At 44.2% G+C, this 12,232-nt stretch overlaps 1 protein-coding gene across 3 annotated transcripts in view; it reads right to left on the bottom strand.

Annotated features, from left to right (window-relative positions):
• The window catches only part of PER3 (period circadian regulator 3), a 64,198-nt gene that overhangs the window by 50,862 nt on the left and 1,104 nt on the right, over positions 1 to 12,232 (bottom strand). Inside the window, exons 2-7 of one of the 3 annotated variants that reach the window (XM_060013544.2) lie at positions 12,025 to 12,170; positions 11,055 to 11,170; positions 9,611 to 9,812; positions 5,208 to 5,259; positions 2,061 to 2,203; positions 569 to 647 (exon numbers count right to left, since the gene is read on the bottom strand). In XM_060013544.2, coding sequence (XP_059869527.1) covers positions 569 to 647; positions 2,061 to 2,203; positions 5,208 to 5,259; positions 9,611 to 9,812; positions 11,055 to 11,170; positions 12,025 to 12,170 — 738 coding nt within the window. The other 2 variants (XM_060013551.2, XM_060013559.1) reach the window with 2 other exon arrangements.

Below are 12,232 nucleotides of genomic sequence, written 5' to 3'. Positions count from 1 at the left end.
AAAATAATTTCTGACTTTCCTAAAGCTTTGAAATAAATATGATAATGTGTAAATCTTAGCACTATAACATGCAAGATATTTACATTAAAAATTTACACAACACGGGACTTCCCTGGTGGTCCAGTGGTAAAGAATCCACCTTCCAATGCAGGGGACACAGGTTTGAGCCCTGGTCCGGGAACTAAGATCCTACACGCCGCGGGGCAACTAAGCCCGCGTGCCATAACTACTGAGCTCGTGCATCTCAGTGAGAGAGCTTGCATGCCGCAAACTACAAAGCCCACACGCTCTGGAACCCGCGCGCCACAACGAAGAGATCCTGCGTGCCTCAACAAAGACCCCGTGTGCCGCAACTGAGACCCGACGCCGTCAAAAATATATATATAAGGAAAATAAATATTAAAAAAATTTACACAACACAAATTTCAAACTAACAAAACTCAAATGCGCAAATGAATAGATTCAGCTCTATCACGTTACGTTTAACATGTTAAACGTTATGTAAACGTTTAAATATTTTTATTTATTTTCAGAAACAAATTTCTTTTAGGCTTAAAGAAGTACTTACCTTTCATCTATTTCAAGAAAAACACACCCGGGGGTGTGTGTTGTGGTAAAAATTCTTTTATCCACTGGGATTCGAGGAGCTATGGAAACCAGAAAGACTGGTTTAAAGGCAAATACCTAATTAACTATCCACTTAACATATTAAAGAGGGAACAAACTCTATAGGCCCTGGCAGAAATCTCACCTAGGGACCTGGCCTTTGAGCAGCCAAAGCTAATAACTTTCATTATTAACCACATTTTAATTAGGTCAAAACGTGATGCCTACTAAAGTTAATTTTAAACAGACAGAAAGTCTGTGTACATCGAATAGCTTATCCATCACAATCTAACAGTCAAAGATGGGGTCATTTAGAGTTCAGGACAAAAATGTTTCATATTTAGTGGTTGAATACAACTAAGCAAATAGGATGTGAAACGTCAGTACAATAGGGACGTATTTAATCTGTAATAAAATTGGCAGGGTCAGTGCTGCTACAGTCTGCTTTGACAATGTAGTGATTAGCACATTAGGGAACAATTTGAGTATGACACTAACCCCGCTTACGCAGGATTTCATTTGCAAGAAACATGAGGTGAATGCAGAAAAGAGCAGCTAGTTGAATGGAGTCACTTAGGAACGTGAAGAAACATGCACACACCTGAAACATCCACCAGCAGCCTCTGTTCACCAGGTGTGCTCTGAGCCACGCCCGTCCAACCTGGTGATGGAACTTGCCCTCTGATTTCAGTCCGCCTTCCCTTCACTCCTCACAGTAATGCACAAGCTGCAGCCCTTCCAACACCCACGTCCACAGCAAACCGCAGGGCTTTTCCGCTGTGGCGAGCCGCATTTATTGTATCACTTGTGCATTTCTTCATCATTTAATGTGTAACACCGTGTTACCATTTTATGAGATTCCCGTCTTATTTTTAATGTATGGTTACTTGAGTGTTGTGCCCCTAAACTCATTTTTCCCATAAGCCCTGTGGTTTGTGTGAATTTTTTGCACAGGATGGTAAGTTTTAGGAAAGCATATGTCACATTACAGCAGAACCAACTGTAATTTCAAATGATAAATGGAAGCTGCTTCTGTTTTGATATATGAATTTAGCAATGCTGTTCTGCCACTGGAAGACGTGAATTATACTTTTTACGCAGGGGGCTTTCAAAACACTTAAAAATATAAATTCATTCTTGTAACCTCTGTATGCAACAATTTCAATGCTCTTCTGTCACGCAAGACAGAAGCAAAAGGCCACAGGATGGTCACCAGTGGAGACAGGATTAGAAGACTGCGCATCTGTGGCCAAGTCTGTGCTCAGACCCCTGGGCCATGCTGTCCTTAAAGGAGATGACCACACAGGAAGTCAAGGCCGGCAAACAGAGACGTCAGGGAAAATCAGCTCAGGGCCAAGCTGAAGACAGGGGCTGCAGTAAACAGGCTTTCACGTGCTTCTTTCTGATGTGCTGACACGTCACATCTGACCTAAACGCAGACGCTCCTGACCTACCTTCGTAACCAGAATGAATCTTCTCCACCAGTGTGAGACAGCAGGGCTCAGGCTCCGGGCGGGCCGAGCTGTGCACATGAATCAAATAGGGGATAATCCGGAACGGGCAGTAAGGCTGCCTCAGCTCCCGGGCTTCACCTCCACTGAAGAGAAGAAAAATGGTTTAGTACCAGTCCTGACCTGTTCACTTAGTCCAACGTGAAACAAGGCCAGGGAAAATGTTTTGTTGGTAATTTCCAAGAGAGACGTGTCTGAATCTAAAATGTTTAGACATATTTATTTATTTATTTATTTTGGCTGTGTTGGGTCTTCGTTGCTGCATGTGGGCTTTCTCTAGTTGCGCTGAGCGGGGGCTACTCTTCGTTGCGGCGCACGGGCTTCTCATTGCAGTGGCTTCTCTTGTGGAGTACGGGCTCTAGGTGCGCAGGCTTCAGTAGCTGTGGCTCACAGGCTCAGTAGTTGTGGCTCATGGGCTCAGTAGTTGTGGCTCACGGGCTTAGCTGCTCCGCGGCACGTGGGATCTTCCCGGACCAGGGCTCAAGCCCGTGTCCCCTGCATTGGCAGGCGGATTCTTAACCACTGCGCCACCAGGGAAGTCCAAAACATATTTATTTTTAAAAGGAGGGACACGTTAGTTTAAATTTTCAATAGCCACGGGCAATGATACTCATTTGTTATTGGATGAGTAGGAGGCTTTCTGGAGAGGCGGCTCACCAAGGTGAGTGTGAACCGCTCACTAATTTCAGCGTGACTTTCTGTTCCTGCTGGGAAGAGGGGCAGGCACAGCCACCTGTCTTGCCTCGTGTGTCTAAACCAAGTACCACATGGTGGAAAACAAGGCCCCCTGGGATCACGCCCCCAAGCCGGCCCTCCGTCAGCCCTTCCTACGCCCTCGTTCAAATGACCGATGCAGTCCCACCGCTTCAGCCGCTCCGCTGCCCGGCGCAGACCTTGTGTGCGGCTCAGCATCGCCCACCGTGCCTAGCTACAGGGAGATGGTGGGGCTGGACCCTCTTGGCCAACCGGTGCAGAGGCTGCTCGCTCCCTCTCAGGAGGCTCCCGGGGGCGAGGGGTCTGCAACAAGCACACAGATGTCCATCCTGTTTCATCAGCCTGGCTGCCTGGAAGACGTTTCCACTTGGATCTGCCCGAACGTCCCAACCTGTATGTCACGCTCCCCCGTTTCTGCCCATCGCACCTCTCCTCGCCAACCATCACGAGCGTGGATGTTCGGGGGTCTCTGGCCGCCCTCCCGCTCTCTTCTCTCCTCTAACTCCAGCATCTCCTGTGACTCCTCCACTCTCAGCCGTGACCCTGCTTCCTAGGTCACCGCTCAGAAGAGCACCTTCTCCTGGCACTCACCTGCGGGCATCTATACCTGTGCTAGTGGCTCCCCTCCCATTTCTGTGCGTGCTTTCTCCAGGCTCATCCCGTCCTGAGCTTCTCAGTGCCATCTATACGCCGATGACCTGCACATCTGTCTCTAGCCCGGTCTCCTCCCCTGAACCCCGGGCTCCTGGACCAATGCCTCGTCAACACCACGAGGCAGATTTCTACTCGATACTACACACTCACCTAAAACTAAGGCACACGCTCTCCCCTCTGCTCTCCAGGCAGCTGCTTGTCCTACAGCTTCCTCCTCCCCAGTACATGGCACCTTGAGCCAAGACTCCCACGTCACCTGACTACTCTTTCTATCTCGCACCCGAAACTAACCCACCAGTATATGCTGCTAGGTCTCCCCTGGCTCAGGAAAGGCACCTGAAAACATTTACCAACATAAGAAACACACAGAGCGCTTACTACACGGCAGGCACTGCTCTCAGATCTTCATAACCAACAACTCACCTGCGAGTGACAGAAAGAACCGACATGGCCCTCCCCACACACGCACACCTTTCCAGGTTATCCTTCCCCAAGCATTCGAATATTCTTAGCGCGAGTCCCCCTCAGTTCCATGGAGTGTCTGAATGATCCATTACAAGGATTTCTCTTCCCCGCATATCAAGAGCACTTAGTAACCTCAATACTACTGTTGGTGATCATGACGTCATTTAAAACCATTTTTCCTTTTTACTTTGAAAGTAACATTAACATATCAAAGTAAATTTGGAAGAGAAAAAAAAATCACTAATAAATCCTACCAGAAATCAACTACTATTAAAATTTTGATCTCTTTTCTTGTAGTTCACTGTCACTGGACCTTTTAAGTCCTCATAAATATACCTATCCTGCTTTCTTTCAGGTTGTTCAAAATTTCAAAAATTAAGTTTAAATGTGACTGAAAAACAAAAACAAAAGAGCTCCAAAACACTGTCATCTGAAAGTATGTTTCATGCCCAGTAACTCTCACAGGCCCCTGGGCTGAGAATGAGCTTTCTGGTCTCTTCCCCTATGGCATTGTTATCTACTTTTCTCATAAGTACCTGTATCTTCTCCTCAATCAAAACACAAACTTGGGCTTCCCTGGTGGCGCAGTGGTTGAGAGTCCGCCTGCCGATGCAGGGGACACGGGTTCGTGCCCCGGTCTGGGAAGATCCCACATGCCACGGAGCAGCTGGGCCCATGAGCCATGGCCGCTGAGCCTGTGCATCCAGAGCCTGTGTTCCGCAACGGGAGAGGCCACAACAGTGAGAGGCCTGCGTACCGCAAAACAAACAAACAAACAAACAAACAACACAAACTTCTTGCAGCAAGAACCAAGTCTTGTCTTTTGTATCCACAACAGACCTAGCTGAATAAGGCATCAAAATAAGTGCCAAATAAAATCAGAGGGATGAGTTTGGGATTAACAGATAAGGACTACTATACATAAAACACATGAACAAGGACCTACTTTATAGGTCCTTATAGCATAGATAAATATAGTTCCCTGTCCTTATAGCACAGGGGACTATATTTAATATCTTGGAATAACCAATAATGGAAAAGAACCTGAAAAAGAATATATATATGTATGTATATATGTGTATATAATTACATATATATATACACACACACACATATGTATAACTGAACCACTTTGCTGTACAGCTGAAACATTGTAAATCAACTATACAGTCAATTAAGAAAAATAAATAAGTAAAAAATAAAGTAAAACCAGAGCCCACTCCACCGTGCCTGGCCTCCAGGAGCTCCCACACTCACCGGATCCTGCAGAAAAAGGATTTCACCGGAGCGAATTCATAGCGTGAGGCTGCTGGAAACAAACACACGTGTCAGTGTCCCGCCCGCACGCAGCTCCTCCCCAAACTGTCACTGTACAAAGGGGAGACTCTTTTCAGGGACAGAGCTGCTCTTGATTAAAATAGGACTCTCCTCCCTCACTAAGATCTAGTTCCATCCAGTATTTTCCCAGGGCGCTTTCGTGTTGAATAGTAACCCTCAGGTGAGACCCTGAGAGCACCTGACGGAGGCCTCTCCCTGTCACCCCCTGCAGTCCTGTCTGCATTTCTGCTCCTGCCTGGACTCACTGCTTCAAATGTCAACGTAATCATCCTGCGACACAATTATTTCGCTGGTAATATTCTATTCCCCTGTAATAGTCTGGACACGTCTCAAAAACTGGGAATTCCGATTACTTAGAGCTTTCAGGTAGAGGATACATACATTTCTTTCCTTGGACAAATTCCCCAGAGCTGTGTTCCTAGATTAGATGATATCATTTCATGACTCCCATCATATATTGGCAAACTTAGCTCCAGCAGATGGTACCCATTCAGTGTCATTAATAACACTTTCTCATACTCCTCATGCCAAAGGTTTTGCTTCAACTTTATTGACTTCGCATTTATTTTATTGATGTGTGAGGTGGTAATTCAGAAACATTTAAATTTGCCCATCTTAGGAAACTGAACCTATTTCCAAATGTTTGTTGGTTACTTTATTTCGTCTGGTAGAACTCCCTGAATATACATCTTTTGGGCATTTATTCACTGGAGTGAAAAGTTTTCAGTTATAGAAACCAAGGAAATGTTTACAACCAAGGAGATGTTTTTAAAAAAATATACACTGAAGGAGCACCTACAACGAGGATTCTGAAGAACCAAAATACTGAACATGGTCCAGGTGTTTGTACTCCTAAGGAAAGGATCATAGGAAGAATAAGAAAATGGGCTTTTGAGTGATCAAGAAAAATGTTCACAATTTAAAAAAAGCCCTCCAGTTTAAAAGTAAAGGGACCAGTGACCAAACTCCTGTAATTCGTGAAACTATGAAAGTTACAGGCCCAGAATTCTGAAGCCAGAAGTTCTTACAGAGTGTCTGGGAGAAATAACAGAAAGAACTTGACGAAGTAAGCTAAAGAAATTAATTACTCTAAGATATGCTATCATCTGGAGTTTCTGTGGAGGAATTAAGGCAAGATAAAGATTTTTCAAAACTATCCTTGATTTTCTGAGCTGACTCTTGCGGGTGGGAACCGTCCCTCGGTGACACTTTCAAACGCTCGCCTTTGGCTGAGGACAGTTCTCCCGCTTTAAGGTACAGTCCCAGCAGCCACGGGGTCAGACGGGCTCTGGATGCACGCTGCCACGGCGAAGGCCGGCTCCATACTTGCAGGCAGTGTGACCCTGGCATCTCTGTGACCATGGCAGATAAGAAAGGGCACAGTTGCTGGCTCTGAGGGACCCGACTGTTGTCTGAGCCCTGCTTCCCGCGGGCTGCCCCCGGCCCGTGCCCGTACATGGAGCAGGCAACGAGGCAGGACCATTCCATGGAGACGCCGGGCTCCTCCAGCGGGTGGACCCTCTGGCTGCCTGGCCCAGAAGCTCTCTGGACTGCGCTGCGGCCCGAGGCTCCTGCTGCCCAGCCCTCCCCCCGCCTCGCTCCTTCCAGCGATGCCAGCGATGCGGGCTGAGGGCTCCTCTCACCACCTTCCACCCGCTCCCCCAGTCAGCGTCCCGCTTCTGGGCAAACCCAAACTAATACAGTTACTCTGTCCGTCTACCGGGGAGAATGACAGTACCTACACCTCACAAGGTCTTCGTGAAGATTAACTCAGTTGATCCACGAAAGCAAAGAGAAGGGTCCCTGGCAAATAGTAACCGTTCAACAGATGACAGCAGTTAAGATGAGCCTTTATGCTGCGGACGCTCCAAATATCTCCAAGCCTTCCCCAACCTACAGCTTGCTGGGTTCTCACAGAAAGCCCGTATTAACAGGCATGTCAGAAACTGTGATTCTCATTTTACAACGAGAAGCCAAGTGGCCTCCAAGGTTCACGGAGGGACAGAATGCAATTTGAAACTCAGACCTTCAGATTCTGAGCTTAACATTCTTTGCACATAAAAAAATACTGCAACTCTGCTGTAAGGTGAACTCACTTACACTACTCATACATTGTAGCAGGCACCTGAATTCAACTGCCCCCCCCCAGAGTCCTGTAACACAGAGAGCCAGCCTACCAGATCTCAAAAACAGTACATGGGGGCCCGCTGTCACTTCCACACCTGGGCTGGAACGTGCGAATTCTTGTTTCTGGAAGTGTGTTCTAAAGAGACAGCGGTCAGATCCTTCTGAGAGGTCTGTACAACAAGCCTAAGTGGAAATGTGCTCTAACACAGGGCCAAAGCTGACAACTGCTGAGTTTAGAGCTTGCCGTGTCCTCTTAATGTCCTATGAGTTCAAAGGAAGGGACAGAAAGAGGTAACATGAGCACAGCCCTGAAATGGTGTGGAGCTGAACAACGGCCCTCAGGGAGGGTGTGGATCCCTGGGGTTCCTAAAGCGGAAGTATAGTGTGAGAAGTAAATTAAATGGCCTTCATCTTTATGGAGCAAGTAAATGTTTAGGTCCAAGAGACAACACTTTCAGGGACTATTATGTTTTTACAAGTAGGGGAAATACCATTGAGTAATTAGCAAAGATAAGAAAGTGAAAAGCTCAGGGAATTCCCTAGTGGTCCAGTGGTTGGGACTCCGCGCTTCCACTGCAGGCGCATAGGTTTGATCCCTGGTCGGGGAACTAAGATCCCGCAAGCCTTGCAGCACAGCCAAAAAAAGACAAGTGAAAAGATCAGATAGAGACTATAGGGCAATACCGAAGGGAAAATGGGAAAGACCTGGTGAACAGTACCACGTGTCAGTTCTGTTCACTGTTGTACCTTAGCACCTACAACAGCTCCTGGCCCTCAGACACTGCTATATAATGTCTACGGAATGAATAAACGATGAACAAAAGCAGAGAAGCAAACGTGGACAATTAAAGGTTGAAAACGCATGTTTCAGAAAGAGGAAGAAAAATGAAATCAGTGTTTTTGAATGAAGGGAAAAGGAGAGAGGGAGCTGGAAGAAAGCAAGGGTGACAGGTGTCTTTTCTGAAGCTTATATAAAACGTGCACAGAGAATGGGGCAAGGGTCTGGGATTGAAAAAAGAAGGCTGTAACACTGTTCTTCACTGGACTGAGAACTGGATTAAAAACCAGAATGAGTACAGAGCTCTAGATTTGCAGGATGAAGTTCTGAGGATCTGTTTCACAACACTGTGAAGGTACTTAATGCTGATGAACTGTACACTTGAAAATGGTTACGATGGTAAATCTTGTGAATGTGTTTTTTACCATAATAAAAATAATCAAAATTTTTTAAAAATGAGAGAAAAGGGTTTGGGATCAAAAAGGAAGCTGATCTTTACTAAGTTCTTTAAGAGACATTTCACAAAAAATATGAAATAGGGAATAAAGGGTGACTTAAGAAAGAATGAATGGGACTTCCCTGGTGGTGGAGTGGTGAAGATTCTGCCCTCCCAACGCAGGGGACCCAGGTTCGATCCCTGGTCAGGGAACTAGATCCCACATGCATGCCGCAACTAAGAGCTCGCATGCCTCAACTAAGGAGCCCGTGAGCCACAAGTAAGGAGCCCTCAAGCCACAGCTAAAGAGCCCATGTGCTGCAACTAAGGAGCCCACGTGCTGCATCTAAGGAGCTGGAGAGCTGCAACTAAGGAGCTCACCTGCCGCAACAAAGACCCGGCACAACCAAATAAATAAATAAATTTTTTTTTTTAAAAAAATGAATGAATGAATGAATGAAAGATTACATGGGATTGAATAACACAAAGAAAACTGTGAGTGGGAACCCACTCCCCACCCCCAGTTCAGGAAAAGCAGTCTTTCAGAAGGAAAATAAAATGATGAGATTCATAACTTTTGGGGAGAAGAAAAGCTGGAAAGGGATCTAACTTTGAGAAGCTTACCTCCAGAGCAAAGCAGAGAAATAATGAAGTCAGTATAAGAGGAAAAACATTTAATTTTATTAACAACAGACACTTTGTAGCGATTAACCTGCTATACATGATGCTGTAACACACCATATCTATGGCATATAGTCTGTGAAACTAACTTGATTAAATGAAAACAAATTTATTGGATCTTTATGTTATTAGCAGCATTTAAAATGCTATTTTCATCACATTCTGACTTTTAAAATGAAGAACTAAGAAAAACTATATATTTGCATGTTCTGAATAAGGCATTCATTTGTGTACTATTTCTGGAAGAATGAAACTGATCTTTACCAGGCAAGATAAACATCTGAATATTGGTCCCATTACCTCTTTGGGTCCAGTTGTTCCAGAAAGGAAGCTGAGCATGGGCAGTGTGCGTGTAGAACACCCTCACGTCTTGAGGGGCGAGCAGTTCAACGAAATGAGAGGACTCTAAGAACTCTTTCTTACAGTGCAGGATCAAAGGAGCCTGTTCAGAAACGTGCACTAACCTTCCAGACAGAAATGAAAAAACTGCCACGAACGTATCCTACGAAAAATATTTAAAATAAACGCAAAATATTGAGATACATACTGGCAATATTCCCTGAATAAATTTCGTCTAGACGTCTACCATGAACAATAGCTTAATACCATGATCAGTAGCTTAAAACACACACACACACACACACACACACACACACACACACACACCCCTGCAAAGGCAATAAATCGCTGTAAAACCTGCATTGTTCCCTCTGAAGGTTTAAGTTCTGCCAAACAATGCACCAGCTCATTCTACACAGACTAAACACAGTGTGTACACTGTATACACTTCTGATTCCCTCTCCTTTGCAAACTGTACCTGGAAGGACTGTCTTCTCTTCACCCATATGCCTATTCCAGGCTTCAAGACCAAGCTCAAGATTCACTTGCTCCAAGACGTTGTCTTTGACAAATCTCATTACATAAGAATCATTTCTCTAATGTGTTCCATTAGACGTATACATAGCTTACTTATAATCGGCCACTGTTTGTACCTGCTAGCAAGTGGCGTATGTTTTCCTCCCTAGATTTACTTTGAAGATCTTAAAGGGAAAATGTTTTCCTTAAACTTTTTTTCCCTTAAATCTCCATAGCACCTACTACAGTGTTATAAACACATCAGTTAGTAAAATAAGCACTGTGACATTAGGGATAGCTCATGCTCCAACATTATAAAACCTTTAAGTTACAATTATGTTGAGGTCTACACATAAATTAAGTAATCTCCATCACATCAGCAAAACATGGGGCTCCATTATTCTGTCAACATGAAGAGATTCAAAAGAGATACACTAAATATCTCTTCCAAAATTTTACAAAAAATGACAGCATCTCAACTCACCTGCTCTATAAAATCCAGTTGTTGCAACTTGAAGTAGTAGGTATTGGAACTAAGAATGATATAAATAGGAATTAACAATTCGGAGATTAGAATAAGATGCAGGAAATCACTCTGCAGTGTTATTTTTTTCTTCCTTTGAGAGAACTCAGGGATGCTAAGGAGAGAGAGGCACCTCATGACGGAAGCAAAGCCAACTACTACTTATGTGTTGCCTCCTGTTTTTAGATGTTTTCTCTGGCAAGGGCAGGAGAAACTCCACAAGGCCTCTTTAACAGTTTTCTCCTATGCTTGACCTCAAACTGTGGTTACTGAAATGCTCAGTTATTATTTAAAAAAATCTACATCTAGATAAGATCGTTAGGAAAAATCACCCAGGTTGATATGGCAAAATCTGTGAATTCTTACTGTGTTTTTGGAAGTGTGCTCTGAAGCAACAGCGGCCAGCTCCTCAAGACTGTACATGGTCACGTCTGCTTGAGGCGCTCCATTCTGATTGAGAATCTGGAAAAACTCACTGTTTGCTAAGAAACACAGGAAAATAAATAGGTAGTCCAGTGACAAGAGTATCTTTAGGAAATCATTTTTCATCAGTATAAAAGCAGGCTTGCTTTTTAGGATGAGGACACCTCAGCACGTTTTCCTCGAAACCAGATCGTTTTCTTCTTTCAACTAAAATACTGATAGTTGTACAAACTTAAGATTTTGAATTTTATGAATTCTGCATGTTCCAGATCACAAGGAATGAGACACACCGAAGGTACCAAAACAAGGTACTGAAACCCCAAATTCCAAATACACACACAGGAAATCTGTATGGCAGAAACATTATTCCAGGATTCAGGAACTATATACCATCTATGAAGCCACAGAGGTTTGTGCTACAGAATGCGTATTTTTAAAATCCCTTGAGAAGAAGTCTGAAAAGCCATAAAAAGAAAAAAATGTTTACAACCATTCGTTTTTAATTTGGTAAATTCCTGATACATCATGACTGTATTTTAAAAGTATGTCTATGGCAGGGAAATGTAAATGTATTTAATCAAGTGTATTTTTCCCCTAATAGTCACAGAAGACAATATCCTTTTAAAAAGTGAATCTTCAAACTGTGCTTATACCGAGCTCTACTCTCCTGAAACAAATCAGCAAAATACTGCACAGTTACTAAGCTATGACACAGATAAGGTTCTCCGAGTGCTCATGTGAAAAACTAAGATGCTAATGCCATCAGTGTAGATTTGCACATCTCACATAAAGCGCCATAAAAAGCTCAAAACATTTCTGTGCCTAAAACCAGGCAGACAACTGCTCCGGCCCGGCTGCTGTTTACGAGCAGTGGCGTCCATGCACGCCTGTATTCCCTCTCCAGCCCGTTTACCTTGCACGCTGTGTACGCAGCGAAGGGCATAGTTGAGAGCATCCAGGGTGCTTGGTTTACTCTGTCTCTCTGACGGAAAGTATTTTTTCATTTCTTGGACAACCGTTATAAGGTCTTTGGAAACTCTGTTTTGATCTTGGGGTTCACTGTAAGATAAAAAAGATTCTAAATTCACACTTTCGATTATAATAAGTCAACTTTTACTGAA

This window comes from Delphinus delphis, chromosome 1, assembly GCF_949987515.2.
Source record: "Delphinus delphis chromosome 1, mDelDel1.2, whole genome shotgun sequence".
NCBI lineage: Eukaryota > Metazoa > Chordata > Mammalia > Artiodactyla > Delphinidae > Delphinus > Delphinus delphis.
The sequence above is the reverse complement of the archived record's forward strand: the minus strand, read 5'-3'. Positions and strand labels throughout refer to the sequence as shown.